Consider the following 16581-nt stretch of genomic DNA (forward strand, 5'->3'; position numbering starts at 1 on the left):
CAGAGCTATGTTCCAGGCTGTCTGCAGACTCAGCAGACGTCTCTGCATTGGTTTAAATTTGCTTTCCATTTTGAATGTTGTCTTTGTAACAGATTGAGACTTGATTTTGATTATCTTAGTCAAAGTTTAACTTGCAGATTGTTCCCCACATATGAGGGTCTATGCACTGCAGTAGTCATGCTGAGGTAACAAAGTGCCCTTTGTATAAACCCTGTGACTTTAATGGTCTAAGATATATTTTGATTTGTTTTAGCAATTACGAAGCAAGTTGCTGATGCTTACATGTGAAATTGAAGGTAAGCTGTTGGTTTTGATTTTAATTAAAAACTATTTTACCTTCAGTTTTCCCATGAGATGTATGTTCTCTGAAATAGAAGTGCTAGAATTTAAAATGCTAACTTAGCTATCATAGCAATTCAAGTGAACTTTCATCATCCAGCGATTCTCAGATTTTTAACTCACAAGAGCCTCAATGGATTGTCACAGTTCAGTTGCTGCTCTGTGATCCCTTGTGGTCATGATTGGCACTGTGGTGATCTGCCAGAAATTTATCTCATGATTCTAATTTCACAACAGGAAGATCTAACAGCTAATGACTTTTGTCCTTGAAAATGAGACATCTGGCAGTAACTGATCCCATTTCAGGATTCCAGGGACAGAGAAATCTTCCACATAGTGATCCTTTCATCTTACAGATTGAGTGTCTTCTTGGTTGAAGAAACAATGAGAAAAAGACTACATTATATATCCTGGAGTTATGGACTGCCAAAAAGTCCCTCAATCCCTAATAAAGCGGTCGTGAGGAGCTAAATGCGTTCCTCTCTAGAGAGAATATGGCTGATGCTGGAATCCAAAGTAAAACTTTTATGAGAAACTACAATCATGTCACAACTTAGTGGTTTGATGCATTTGCACTTAGCAGTGTGCATGGTGAAGAAGCTAGCAAATACATTCAGCATTTTGCACATACTGGTTTCCTTTTAAATTTAGTCTTTTTACACAAAGCAGAATTAGCCTGTACAGTTCATTGCCACACGATATAGTTCAGGCCAAGAGCTTACTAGGAGTAAAAAGCCATCAGACATGTATATGGATGACATCATCTGTAGTTATATTAGATAGGACAAATATGATATTACCTCTCTCCTGTTTCAGGAATAAGCCAACCATTAACTTGTCAGGGTATAGAAAGAAGCTTCCCTTTTGAACAGGTTGTGTAATGATTGTCCAGGGTGAGGTTTTTAACATTTTTTTTCCCTGAAGTAATTGGTATTGGCCACTCTTGGAAGTAGGCCACAACTAGACTGGGTTGATCAGTGGTCTGATGTAGCAGTTTCTGTTTTTTGAAACCTGCTACTCTGTGTACCTCACTGTGGGCATGCTCTTTGTCAGGAAACATACAGTAATGAAATGAAGAAATTTACCAGTTGCTTCTGCAGCAAACAAATATTACAGCCTTACAGCACTTTGTATTAGTTTTTACCATTACCGAAAACTAGGCAAATAACCCAAAGGAAGCAGCTCTGCTACATTGGCAGGAAACATAGGGTGGTTCCTACTACGCTCTCTGTTCATGAGCTCCAGGACTCAATAACATCAAATAAAAATGTGATGTTTTTAATCAGTGTCAAGGCATATCTAAGCCAAAACTCAGATGTGGTTGCATAAAGCATTTTGCAAAGCACAGTTTATTCTGCTATAGATCTGAATCCAAAAAAAGGGTCAGAGCCTGTCTTCATAACAGTTGTTTGTGATACAGGGAAGAGATTATTAGGTGAGCAGCATGGTTTTATTTTTTGGAATGATTTAGCAGTAATGGCATGGTAAACTATCTGAACCATGTTGTAATCTTTGTTTTTCATTAACCTAGAATCAACAGAACTCCACTTATTAAAGGATATTGAAGATACCTTAGTGAAAACAATTGCACTTTGCCAGAGGAATTCACATAGTTTAAACCAGCAGCAGCGAGAGGTAAGGGGATAAAAGGCACTATTACTAGGGCATGTAGTACTATGCAAATGTGGAAGGAAGAGTTCCATTTTCAGTATCCATTAAGTTGGTCTTTTGTTCAGTTGGACCTGTGATTTGGTAGATTCCTATAATTATGCAGATTTGCTTCACATCCATGCACCTACTTTTGTATGTGCCTGATTTGTCCATGCTCAGTGCCCAGGGCATACCTGCAAGTCACGATTTGGGCATGTTTTGTGGCACCTATATGCACAAATCTCAACTTACATGTAGGTGGAACCATGGTTCTGCAAAGCTGGGCCATTGTGTGTACTGCAAGTTATCCAGAAACTGGAATTCAAAAGGCCTTTGGCTTACCTCCTACAAGGAAGTGGGGCTGTTGCTCTGGTGATTCTGTGATCAGAGAGTGGTATTCATGAGAAATCTTCAGAGCCATATCCCTGGAGCCTGATGATTTTCCATGTATATAGGAGAGTATCTGTGGTGAAATGGGATGTAATATTCTGCTGAGAACACACCCTTTGAGAAAGTAGAAAAGGCTAGGTCCTGACACATAGTCATCTTTGCTGTAGAGCATATCTCAGGGTAACTATTGGAGTAATGGTAAGGCCTGATATGTAGAGGGAGGTGGAGTACCTAAGAAGCCCCCTTTATAACAGAGGAATTAAGAGGTCTGTGCTTTAAAAGTCTTGCTGTGATAATCAACAAATAATGTTTAAGTGATGATTTGGCTTCTAAACCGGGAATCTAGACTGTATATATCACTATAGCACTTCCTACCTTTCTCCAGCCCAATGTCTCCCACAGTCCTGGAGATATGGGCTGCTCTCCTCTCTCTGCAGCTCACAGCTGCAGATCAGTGTTTTGGCACCACATAGTCTGACCACTCCTGCTTGCTGCCAGACAGTGGAGGCTTTTTTCTCCTGCCCTTCCTCTTCCTATTTTAACTTTTCGGCCCAGTTTTTTGGGCACAGGGAGCAGTGTTCTCCCTCCTCAGTATTCCTCCTCCTCCTCCTGGGATTGGTTAACCCTTCGGGGTTTTAACCCTTCCTGAGCCTCCACTGCAGCATGTCCCTGCCGGCTCCACTACCCCTTACGGGCATGGTAGAACAGCCAAGAAAGTATCAGGTCAAATACAAGCGGTGCTCTGTATTTGAGACTGCTTTCCTAGACTTGGAAGGTGCTGAGTTGTGCCCAGCCTTCATCCAGTCTTCTGTCCCTAGCTCTGTTAGGTCCCAGGGCTATGAGTCTGACCAGCAGGAGGAGTCCATTACCTACCAGAGCTGCTGTGACTCCAACGGGGGAAACCTGGACTGAGAACTCCAGTGTAGAGCAGGGAGAGGCTCCAAAAGGGTGAAGGACCCTGACCACTCAACTGAGGGGGAAAGTCCTAGGGGACCGCTGCAGAACAGGCTTGTGTGGCCACAAGTCGTCCCCCTCCAAGTCTTAAAGTGGGTCCTGCGCACCCTGGGAAGAGAGACAGGGCTTCTCACCAGCCCCCTTCCCCCCCCCCCCAAGCCAACCAGGAGGGCTCTGACAATGAGTTTCCCCCCTTCCCCTTGAATGGGACCCAGTGGGGAGCATTCTGAGAGACTTGTCGAAACAACTGCAGATCCAAAGCAAGGCTAGTCACAAGAGGGCTTACCAAAGCTGCATCAAGGCTCCTAAAGGGCACAAAACAAGTTAAAAACTAAAAAAGGCTAAAAGGGGAAAGAAAAAGTACCAAAAAATACAGGAGATACAACTCCTCAGACCCCTCTTCCTCCTCCTCCTCCACTGAGGAAGGTGAGCTGTCTGGCTCTGAAACCTGAATTAAGCCTCAGTAAATTTTTTCCGCTCAGGCAGCAATTCCCCTTTGCTTCTCCTCTGAGGAAGTGATTAGGGGTGAATGGAACAAGCCTAAAAAGGGAAAATATATTAACGAGTGACCTCAGGTTCTGTAATATTCAAGAACCAAAGGGCTCTATTGCTCAGAAACCGCTGCCGCAGGAAGGAAGTGTTGCCTTATATATTAAAAATGTATACACTTGGACTGAGGATGAGATAGAAATAAGAGACAGACTTGATGAAAGTCTCTGGGTAAGGATAAAAGGGATAAAAAACAAGGGTGATGTCATGGTAGGGGGTCTACTAAAGACCACCAAACCCGGAAGAAGAGGTGGATGAGGCTTTTTTAAACAACTGACAAAATCATCCAAAGCACAGGACTCAGTGGTGATGGAGGACTTCAGCTACTCAGACATCTGTTGGGAAAATAACAGAGCAGGGCACAGATTATCCAATAAGTTCTTGGAATGTATTGGAGACAGTTTTTTATTTCAGAAGGTGGAAAAAGTTACTAGGGGAGGAGGCTGTTCTAGATTTGATTTTGTCAGATAGGGAGGAACTGGTTGAGAATTTGAAATTGGAAGGCAATTTGGGTGAAAGCGATCATGAAATGGTAGCATTCATGATTCTAACGCAGGGGCGGGCAAACTTTTTGGCGTGAGGGCCGCTTAAAGTTTCTGAAATTGTATGGAAGGCCAGTTAGGGGAGGCGGTGCCTCCCCAAACATCTAGGCATGGCCCGGCCCCCACCCCCTATCTGACTCCCCCCTGCTTCTCGCCCCCTGACGGCCCCCCCCAGAACTCCTGCCCTATCCACCCCCCCACTCTCTGTCCCCTGACCACTCCCGGACCCCCTACCCCATACAACCTCCCCTCTCTTTCCTGACTGCCCCCCCCCGGGACCCTTGCCCCATCCAACCATCCCTTCTCCCTGACCGCCCCCGGACCTACCACCCTTAACTGCCCTCCACCGCCCCATCGAACCCCTCCTCTCCTTCCTGACTTCTGCCCCCCCGGTACCCTTGCTCCCATTCAACACCCTGTTCCCCGCCCTCTGACTGCCCCGACCCCTATCCACACCCCTGACCACCCCCTGAACTCCCCCGCTCCCTGCCCCCTCACCACGCTGCCTGGAACACCGGTGGCTGGCGGCGCTGCTGCACCAGGACAGGCAACCGCGCCGTGCAGAGCACTGGGCCAGGCCACGGCTCTGCAGCTGCGCTGCCCCAGGAGCTTGCAGCCCTGCCGCCCAGAGCACTGTGCCAGCGGCACAGTGAGCTGAGGCTGCAGGGGAGGGGGAACATCAGGGGAGGGGCGGGGGCGAGCCTCCCGGACCAGGAGTTCAGGGGCTGGGCAGGATGGTCCCACGAGCTGTAGTTTGCCCACCTCTGTTCTAAGAAATGGTAGGAGGGAGAACAGCACAATGAAGACAATGGATTTCAAGAAGGCAGACTTTAGCAAACTCAGGGAGTTGGTCGGTAAAATCCCATGGGAAGCAAGTCTAAGGGGGTTAAAACAATTGAAGACAGTTGGCAGTTTTTCAAAGAGACATTATTAAAGGCACAAGAGCAAACTATCCCACTGCATAGGAAATATAGGAAGTAAGCCAAGAGACCACCCTGGCTTAACCAGAAGATCTTCAATGATCTAAAACTCAAAAAAGAGTCCTACAAAAAGTGGAAAGTTGGTCAAATTACAGAGGATGAATATAAACAAATAACACAAATATGTAGGGACAAAATTAGAAAAGCCAAGGCACAAAACAAGATCAAACTCCCTTGGGACCTAAAAGGAAGCAAGAAAACATTCTACAAATACATTAGAAGCAAGAGGAAGACCAAGGACAGAGTAGGCCCCATTACTCAATGAGGGGGGAAAGACAATAACAGAAAATATGGAAATGACAGAGGTGCTTAATGACTTCTTTCTTTCGGTTTTCACCAAGAAGGTGGGTGGCGATTGGACGTCTAACATAGTGAATGCCAGTGAAAATAAAGCAGGATCAGAGTCTAAAATAGGGAAAGAACAAGTCAAAAATTACTGAGACAAGTTAGATGCCTTCAAATCACCAGGGCCTGATGAAATGCATCCTAGAATACTTAAGGAGCTGACTGAGGAGATATCTGAGCCATTAGCAATTATCTCTGAAAAGTCATTGAAGACGGGAGAAGTTCCAAAAGACTGGAAAAGGGCAAATATAGTGCCCATCTATAAAAAGGGAAATAAGGACAATCCAGGGAATTACAGACCAGTCAGCTTAACTTCTGTACCCGGAATGATGATTGAGCAAATAATTAAGCAATCAATTTGCAAACACATAGAAAAAATAAGGTGATAAATAACAGTCAACATGGATTTGTCAAGAACAGATCATGTCAAACGAACCCGATAGCTTTCTTTGACAGGGTAACAAGCCTTGTGGATGGGGGGGAAGCAGTAGATGTGGTATATCTTGACTTTAGTAAGGCTTTTGATACTGTCTCGCATGACCTTCTCATGAACAAACTAGGGAAATACAACCTAGATGGAGCTACTATAAAGTGGGTGCATAACTGGTTGGAAAATCATTCCCAGAGAGTAGTTATCAGTGCTTCACACTCATTCTGGAAGGGCATAATGAGTGGGGTCCCGCAAGGATTGGTTCTGGGTACAGTTCTGTTCAATATCTTCATCAATGATTTAGATAATGGCATAGAGAGTACACTTTTAAAATTTGCGGACAATACCAAGCCTGGGAGAGGTTGCAAGTGCTTTGGAGGATAGGATTAAAATTCAAAATGATATGAACAAATTGGAGAAATGGTCTCTGAAGTAAATAGGATGAAATTCAATAACGACAAATGCAAAGTAGGAAGGAACAATCAGTTCCACACATACAAAATGGGAAGTGACTGCCTAGGAAGGAGTACTGTGGAAAGGGATCTGAGGGTCATATGCTAAATATGAGTCAACAGTGTAACGCTATGGGGGGGAGGGGGGAGGAAGCCAATATCATTCTGGGATGCATTAACAGGAGTATTGTAGGCAAGACACGTAGAGTAATTCTTCCGCTCCACTCTGCACTGATTGGGCCTCAGCTGGAGTAGTATGTCTAGTTCTGGGTGCCACATTTCAGGAAAGATGTGGACAAATTGGAGAAAGTCCAGAGAAGAACAACAAAAATGATTAAACGTTTAGAAAACATGACCTATGAGGGATGATTGAAAAAATTGGGTTTGTTTAGTCTTGAGAAGACTGAGAGGGGACATAAGTTTTCAAGTACATAAAAGGTTGTTACAAGGAGGAAGGAGAAAAATTGTTTTTCTTAACCTCTGAGGATGGGACAAGAAGCAATGGGTTTAAATTGCAGCAAGAGAGGTTTAGGTTGGACATTAGGAAAAACTTCCTAACTGTCAGAGTGGTTAAACACTAGAATAAATTGCCTAGGGAGGTTGTGGAATATCCATCATTGGGATTTTTTAAGAGCAGCTTGGATAAACGCCTGTCAAGGATGGTATAGACAATACTTAGTCCTGCCTTGAATGCAGGGGACTGGACTAGATGATCTCTTGAGGAACCTTCCAGTTCTGTGATTCTATCTCTTACCAGGGATATGGCTGTTCCCTTGGGGGCAGCAGGGGAGCTCTGTCCTAAGGAACCCACAGATAGAAGGATGGAAGCCACTCCCCAAAAAAGCTTTGTAGCCGCCTCTGCCACCCTCCAAGTGTCCCTGGCAGCCACCTGCTTTGCAGGAGCATCTCTCTCCTGTCTGGAAGATCTCAAAGCCATTAATTACAGAGTTCACCCTGACTTTGGCTGTGCTTTAAGAAATGGTGTCTCAACGGATACAATGATTTTCTCAGGCTGAGCCATAGCTTCCAGCTCAGTGGCCAGGTGCCACCTATGACTCTGACTCTGAAGGCGGATACTCACTCTAAGCAGGTCCTATGCTTGGCTGAGTTTACAGGCTTCTTCATTTTTGGAGAAAAGCTGCAAAAGGTGGTGGGTGACAATGCAGCAAAATCCAAACAGTCTCTCCATTCTCCTCTGTGCCCTCAGGAGAGAATACAGATCGGCCTTCAGACAGAGACTCTCCTTTCTCTCTTCATCCTCACAAATGTCCCCCCAACAAAGGGACAACAGATTCTGGGATAGGAGCATCTGATCGTTTGTAGGCCTCTGTGATACAGAGTCTAATCCACCTAGTGACGCGGGGCTTGGAATCTGAGTTCCTGGCATCTCAGGTGAAAGAACACTAATAAGAAGCCCAATCTTCTTGTGAATTCTGTACGCTTGAGATAGTTTCTTGTTGCTTTTTGACACAACTTATCAGTTGGATGTTGTGGTTTTGGACTGAACAAAGGAAGCACATCACCTCTTTGGAAGTGTGGAAGGAGGGATTTACTTTAGGAAAAGAGGATTCTGGTGCCCTGAGCACCACCTTTTCTTTGTGGAACATGCAGTAAGGTTCCTCTATGAAAAAGGCTGTCAGCTCAAATGCTTGCTTGGTGGCCATGACTGCTACTAAGAAAAAAGTCTCAATAGATAAAAGGTTGATATTGAAGTTGGTGGCTTGAAGGGATGGCTTATTAGGGCTCTCAAAACTAGCGGTAGGTCCCATAATGGCACCGCTGATCAAGCTGGATTGGACCTTCTTGTTGGGGGAATCAGATATACTGGAGAAACCATCATTGTCTCCACCAAGGGAGATAAATCCAGACAGAAGATGAAGAGCTTCCTGGAACCAGCCTGCCTTATCCAAACCAGGACACCCCCCTCATGACCAGGGTACCCCAGGCCTTGGCGACCTCCACAACCCACCTTCAACCCTTCCCACTGGCTCTGTTGGAGCCAGGGACCATATGCACAATACCCAAGGTCTGTGCAATCTAGCAGGGAGTCATACCATGTTTCTTCTATTCAAGAGAGCAACTACAACTTCCTCCTGATCCTATAGAAGGGGAAGACTATGAGATGGTTCCACCAGTACCAAGGGTATCTTCATCTCCTGAAGTATCAGTCACTCCAATTTCTCATTCCCTTCTGAATGACCACAAGCGATTCCAGTAGTTGCTACAAAGGGTGGAGGTCAGTGCTTAATTTGTGCAGGGGCTTGCCAGGGCTGAGCACCTACACCTCTAGGCTTGGCAGTTCATAGAGCCCGCACCCCTGGGCTTGCTGTGACAGTTATGAAAGTAAAAAATTTGCTTGAGCCCAGCACCTCCTTCATTACAAATTTAAGCACTGATGTTGGTAGAGCTCCAGATCTCCTTAGAGAAGGTCCAGGACTCACAGTGTAAGCTGCAACCCACAGAATCTAGCTGGAGAGCACATTGGCAACATGCACAATACCCCCAAGAGGGCAGAGAAGCAATGCTTTGCCCTGGCTAAGGAAGTGGAGTTTTGATTTACTTCTTGTTCAGGTTGCCACAGAGAGATCTAGACAGCAACACCCACCTATAAGCAGGCCAAATGCCCGGACCTTTTGGGGAGGAAGGTCTTTACATTTGCTAGCTTCCAGTTTAGAATATCTATCAGATTTGCCAACTACAATTTTCTGAATTATTCAGAGTTCCTGGATTTTAAGGACAAGTTGTTCTAGCAGGACAGCGCTTACTTTTAGGCCCTTGTTGATGCAGGCAAGCTGGTGACCAGAACTTCATTGCAATCTGAAATTCTCGATGCCGCTGATGCCGCATCAAAATCAATGGCAACTGCCATTGTGATGCACCAGGAATCGTGGCTACACTTTTTTCAGGTTTTCCCAGAGAGATCAAGAACACCGTAGAGTACTTGCATTTCAAGATCAACCTTTTTCAATGAAAACAGATGAGTCTTTGCACTCACTAAAGGATTCCAGGGCTCCCCTCTGCTCTCTTGGTGTATATATACACCAGGTATGAAGAGGAAATACCTTAAGTGACCATACAAATTGAGGCCTATGCCTCAACCATTTTACCATCAGCGCAGGAATCACCTTACAAAAGACAGAGCAGAGGGTGCAAAAGCCACCATACCGAGCACCTTCCACATCGACCCAATCTCACCTCCCAGCCGAAAGATAGGTTTGGGGTTGAAAACCACTGTTGAGGCCACCCCTACCCAATCCCCAGATCTCCTTTGGCAGCCAGCTAGCACTCTTTTCCCCACAACAACAGACAAATGGGGGCTGGATATCATCCATTCGGGCTATAACATTAAGTTTCTCTTCCCTGTCCCTTTCCAGGGACCACTCTCTTGAAGAGATCCTTCTCCAGGAGGAAAAATTTCTCATTCAGTGGGGAGCAACAGAGTGGGTACCTCTTCAACATCAGGGAAAAGATTTCTATTGAAAATATTTCCTAGTTCCCAAAAAGTAAGGAGGATGAAGACCCATTTTCAACCCGCAACCACTCAACTTTTTTATTTACAAACTAAAATTCTGTATGGTTACATTGGCATCAACAATACCATCCCTGGAAAAGGACACATGGTTCTTCAAGATGTATGTGCCCATTGGTGCTCTATTACCCACCCTCCTTGCCTTCTGCTTCAGAGCTCTCTGCTATAGGGTTTCATGAGAGAGAAGGAACTGAGGGCGGTTCGTCCGTGCAATGCTGTATAACAATGGCACAGTGCATGAGACTGAGTAACACCCATGCACGGGCCAGATGCTGCTATGAGAAATCTCCGATCAAAGGCACAGGGGGTGCAGGCCCATCTAGAGTGAAGCACCCATGGGGGAACACATCTCAAAGAACCATAGTTACTGCACGGGGTGAGTAACCATTTCTTCTTCAACATGTGTGGTCCTTATCTGTATTCCACTACCTGCCTTCCTTTCCCTCTGCTTTGGATTTTGGCCACGATTTGCAGTAGAGAAGGAACTGAACAGGCAGGCAGTCTGCCCTGCCCCTTATGCCTTCTGTGCAGAGCACAAGGAGAATAGGGACACAGGCACAGACCAGTGGACACTGCTTGCAAAAATTCTCCACTCTCAGGCTTATGGAGCACGCGCATCCCACAGTGGAGTCCCACACTTAGGGACCACACATCTCAAAGAACACCAGTTACAAGGTAAATAACTTTTTGTGTCTAAACTCAAAAACTCCAGTTCTGCAGAGGCAGAGTGGTTCAGTGGATAAAGCATTGGGGTGGGAATCAAGAGCCCTGTGATCTTTTCCCAACTGTGCCACTAACTTACTCTGTGACTTTTGACTTTTAGCAAATCCCTTAATCTCCCTGAGCCTCCGTTTCCCCATCTGTAATATTGGGATGATACTTGTTTGCCGTTGACATCTGTGGATGAAAAAATGTTCTCTAAGAGCTTGACTGTTATCCCTCTTCCTTGGTAGACACACAAGCCTAGCTTTTTTTTTTAAAGTAGGAAACTGAGTAAGGGGCTCCCAAAGAATTCTTGTGTCTATAGTGGGGGCAGCAAGGAATTCTGCAGGGAGCTCATTGAAGACTGGTGCTTTTCTGGCAGTTCAGGAAAGTTCCAACAGAACTATATATTTTATGTGACCTGGACAAATTCCACTTAGAAAGCATGTAATTACTTTCTGCCTACATAAATTCCCCCAGTAGTGTTAATTTGATATAGTATTTTCTTTCTTTCTTGTCTTAGTGTTATGGTGGTGCTCTGGGTGCTAAACAGCTATCATGTGTCACCTCAGAGGAGACTGCACTTCAGTGCAGGGGTGAACTGGCCATTCTGTCTACAGTAGAGTCCATTTAAGAGTCAGCATTTGCCCACTGCCACTATTCAGTCACTACATATCTCTCTGAAGTCTGGAGAAAGACTGTGGTAACTGCTGGCAAATGCTGCCTTTAGTAGTCACCACTGTATGCATTAGTTATCCTGCCAAATAGCTGAAACTTCCACTTGTTTGCTCAAGTGGCCATTTCTTGGGCATTGCACAAAATTACTAAAGCTTCCAGGCATATTGTGTCAAATGAATAAGAGTGAGGATTAGTTACTTAATTAAATGCCTAAAGTTGTACTCTGTAATAAACATCCGAGAAAAGATACATGTTGTGTATTATTGTACACTGCCATGTGTTAGAGAACATCTATCATGCAGTAACTGCAGATGCAATGCTTGTGTTGCTATATGCCTAACATTTGGAGCAAGTGAGAGTTGAGCAATACTGGCTCTTTCATTCTCTTACTCAGTGGTTCTCAAACTTTTGTACTGGTGATCTCTTTCACATAGCAAGCCTCTGAGTGCGACCCCTCCCCCCCCCCGGTATAAATTAAAAACACCTTTTTATATACCTTTTATACCTTTTTTCTTTATCGTGAAAATGTAACTTACAAATGCAGATTTATTTATTTATTTTGGTTTCATAACTGGACTCAAAAACACAACAGTGTAAAACTTTAGAGCCTACAAGTCCACTCAGTCCTACTTTTTATTCTGCCAATTGCTAAGACAAGCAAGTTTGTTTACATTGACGGGAGATACTGCCGCCTGCTTCTTATTTACAATGTCACCTAAAAGTGAGAAGAGGCATTCGCATGGCACTTTTGTAACTGGTGTTGCAAGGCATTTACATGCCAGATATGCTAAATGTTCGTATGCCCCTTCCATGCTTTGGCCACCATTCCAGAGGACATGCTTCCCTGCTGCTGATGCTTGTTTAAAAAAAAATGCGTTAATTAAATTTGTGACTATACTCCTTGTGGGGAGAATTGTATGTCTCCTGCTCTATTTTATCTACATTCTGCATATATTTCATGTTATAGCAGTCTCAGATAATGACCTAGCACATGTTCGTTTTAAGAACACTTCCACAGCAGATTTGACAAAATGTAAAGAAGGTATCGATGTGAGATTTCTAAAAATAGCTACAGCAGTTGACCCAAGGTTTAAGAATCTGAAGTTCCATCCAAAATCTGAGAAGGACGAGGTGTGGAGCATGCTTTTAGACGTCTTAAAAGAGCAACACTCTGATGTGGAAACTATGGAACCCAAACCACCAAAAAAGAAAATGAATCTTCTGCTGGCGGCATCGGATTCAGGTGATGAAAACGAACATGCATCTGTCCGCACTGCTTTGGATCTTTATCAAGCAGAACCCATCATCAGCATGGAAGCATGTCCTCTGGAATGATGGTTGAAGCATGAAGGGACATATGAATTTTTAGCTCACCTGGCACATAAATATCTTGCAATGCCGGCTACAAAAGTGCCATGCGAACACTTGTTCTCAGTTTCAGGTGACATTGTAAACAAGAAGTGGGCAGCATTATCTCCTGCAAATTGTAACCAGCCTTGTTTGTCTGAGTGATTGGCTGACCAAGAAGTAGGACTGAGTGGACTTACAGGCTCTAAAGATTTACATTTTTTTTTTGAATGCAGTTTTTTGTATATAATTCTATATTTGTAAGTTCAACTTTCATGATAAAGAGATTGCACTACAGTACTTATATGAGGTGAATTGAAAAATACATTTTTTTTGTTTTTTACAGTGCAAATTTGTAATCAGAAATATAAAGTGAGCACTGTACACTTTGTATTCTGTGTTGTAATTGAAATTAATATATTTGAAAATATAGTAAACATCCACAAATATTTAAAATAAACGGTATTCTGTTTAACAATGCCATTAATCGCGATTACTTTCTTTAATTGCTTGATAGCCCCAGTAATCACTTATTTTTGCCAGAATTGTAGGATTTATTGTGCACTTAATTATTCTAGGCACTCTGGTTTCCCCTCCTGGAGGCTATGATGTCACCACAGAAGCTATCCAGTTCAACAGTGTTGTGTCAGTATTCTGAACGTAAGTTTGTTGGCACCTTATGGCGCCAGATACCACTGAAAATGTGACCTCGGTCTTTTTTCTCCTTTTCTCCTGACCAAACGTGAGGAACTAAGCATTGTGACTGAACTAGTGTACAATTCCAAAACAAAGCTAGGGTGTACGCCTGTGTGAAAAATGCAGTTACTCTATTCCAGCTGTGAAGTAACACTTTTTACCAGGAGCACATTACACCTGTGTTACTGTCTGTCCTGGTCCCTAATTGCCTTTCAAGTACAATGTAAGTTATTTATTTGACCTGTAAAGTCCTAAATCATCTGGTCCTGGCTACTTAGACTACTTGCCTCCTCATTGACTCAGTGGAAGTTGCAATTAGCTGAGGCATCTGAGTTAAGAACCTATTGCTTTAAATGAGTCTGCAACTATTTTCTTTGGACCAATATAGGTCAGTTTTGCTTCAGGTCCTGTACGTTTCTTAGGCTTTCCATTGGGGGTAGATTTGGGGTCTTTCCAATTCATTCTCTGGATACTGATCCACCATAGTTATTCTGTGTGCATGCAAGTGATGCGCATTAACTAGGAGTTCCTGTAGGTACTTTCAGATATATTGAAGTGAATTTATACAGAAAACTTGGTTGTGCAACAGTTAGATGCCACACACAGCAAATCTGACACAAAAACACAAGCAAGGAAGGGCATGCCCATTATTTGTAACTGGGTGTTTGTCATTTGTGTGTTAACAGTTGATACCGTAGGTATTTCTTCTGCCCAATGCCAGAAGAAGAATAATAAATCAAATTAAACATTTCCATTTGTTGCCTTAAAAATTAACCCTATTCTGTCTGCCTCCATCCCCTTTCCGTAGATAGATAATACACTATTGCCTTCCCACACTTAAGAATTTTTTCATGCTATTGTCTTATTTCTATGATGCTCCTTTGTGCTGGGTGTTGTATAAACAATCACTGCCCTGAAAAGCTGACAGTCTAAATAGATAAACAGACAAAGGTGGGAGGGGAACAGAGCCACAGAGAGGGGAAGTGATTTGTCCAGAGTCAGATTAGGTTAGCGGCTAAACTGAGACTAGAATCTAGGTCTCCTGACTGCTAGAGTCCAGTCCTCACCTGCTAGACCATACTACCTCCCTCCTATCTGCCTCATACACATTCAGTCCACTAGTCTGGAACAAACCGCTGGGCTGACTCCAACCATCCATGACTATAAAGGGAGCGCATGAGTCAAAATTCTTATCACTTGCACAGCTTCCGTGGTTAGGTTTGGTAACTGCATCACAGCTCCGGTTTCTTGCCTCTGTGCACGCAATAGCAGCTCCCTGTGTTAACTCTGTACTGAGGCTTTTGGGAAAGTCATGGACCTCTGGGATCATCTGATAGTTCTTCCTTGCCTCCATTTTCTCCCTCCTTTTCCCCATCAGTCTTCACAACCCATTGGTGCAGTAAATACTGCAGTCCTAGTGCAATCCAATGACTGTTTCCTCTAACAGCAGGTCACTATCTCTTTGTGCAATGAGTGGATAGGGTTTTGCTGGTTCATCAGTGGAGGGTGACCGTGCATTGACTGAGACTAAGAACCTGCGGTTTTTAATCCACAGTGATCTCTGGAGAGCAAGGATCATCTGTCATCAGAGCCATGGCCAAAGATAGGGCGTGCTATCGCATTCTGGCAAAGAGGAGCTATTGAGTCTAACATCCATTTAAACAAGCTCATTATTAAAATTAAAAATTCTGGAAATTGAAGGTGGTTCTCAGGGTTAATGCGCCTAAAAAGGAAGGAAACATTCAACCCTTTTAGAGGAAAAAGTGTAAAGGAACTATTGCCCTCCCTTTTCACACTTGCATCCTGAATTATAACCAGTTTTAGTCCATTCTTAAAGTGGGTTGCTATTTAATTTTTATATTGCCATACTGCCTAGTTGTCCCATCAGGAAGCTAGGACCCATTCTGCTGAGAACTGTATACACATGATAAAAAGGCCATCCCAGGACAAAAGAGTTGTATAGCTATTGCCCCTGAGAATCCAGTGAACAGGGGCCTGGAACATATGCTGAAATGGATTATGACAGGCACAACTTTTACAGGAGGGGTGTCCAGCCCATGGCACAGAAAACACTGTGGTCCTCATGGCTTTGAATTATTAAAGGCAACTCTTCATTGTGAATTAAAGATATTTCTTGAATGTCACCCAATGATTTTTAAACAGAAGTGTTTGAATCTGGCCATTACTGCGAGGGTGGTGGGGGAGTTGACACCACCTGCCCAGTTGCTCCATATGGTTCCCCCTACAGCCATAGGACCTGCTTCGATATGACATGAATGTTCTGAGCAGCGGCAGCAGCCCCTTCTCTGTTTCAGCAGCTCCCCCACTGGCCACCTGCTGAATTCCAGTTGAGGGAGAAGAGAGTAGTTCTTCAAGTAGCGTTCCTGCGGGCGCTCCACATCAGGGTGTGCACGTGTCTGTACCCTCTTAATCAGATATTTTCATCAGCAAGATCTGTGGGTCTGCGCCTGCTCCCTAGATATACTCAAGCTGATTCTGCCTGCCCTACACCTAGATGAAAGTCTAGTACAGGATGGCTCCCTTCCCACACCCAGCTCCCAGGGCAGTGCAGGAGAGTGGAAAGAGAAGAAGGTGAGGAAACAATCAGGTCCTTGATTCTCTGCCCCAGCACTGGTGCAGGTTACAGCAGCCTGGGGGCTGCTCTAGCACGAGTTGGCTGGCATTGACCCCCATAGGACCATACACCAGCCACTGCCCCACCAGTCCCCATGTGAGCCCTGGGGCAGAGAGCTGCTGGAGACTCTTCCATGCCTTGGCAATTACAGGTGGCATCTCCTTCCTTTGTGCTGACAGAAAGAGGGAACAGGCCTGAAGCATTGTGAGCACCTGAGTTTTTTGTCATATGTTTGACCCTTAGGCGTCACTGCTATGCAGCTATAAGGGTATCCATGTCCTGTCACACTGCCTCCAGAGCTTCCTTATTCTTGGTCAGGGCCCTTCATAATGTGAAGGGAAACCAAACTGAGCATGGTTTATT

The 16581-nt window shown here is 44.3% G+C and overlaps 1 protein-coding gene across 3 annotated transcripts in view; it reads left to right on the forward strand.

Annotated features, from left to right (window-relative positions):
* VPS8 (VPS8 subunit of CORVET complex) overlaps positions 1-16581 on the forward strand; it is a 229679-nt gene that overhangs the window by 148915 nt on the left and 64183 nt on the right. For all 3 annotated transcript variants that reach the window (XM_075132278.1, XM_048863795.2, XM_075132277.1), the window contains 3 exons: positions 254-296; positions 1871-1974; positions 13466-13547. In XM_075132278.1, coding sequence (XP_074988379.1) covers positions 254-296; positions 1871-1974; positions 13466-13547 — 229 coding nt within the window. The remainder of the gene's footprint in view (positions 1-253; positions 297-1870; positions 1975-13465; positions 13548-16581) is intronic.

Source organism: Caretta caretta, chromosome 9 (genome assembly GCF_965140235.1).
Source record: "Caretta caretta isolate rCarCar2 chromosome 9, rCarCar1.hap1, whole genome shotgun sequence".
NCBI lineage: Eukaryota > Metazoa > Chordata > Testudines > Cheloniidae > Caretta > Caretta caretta.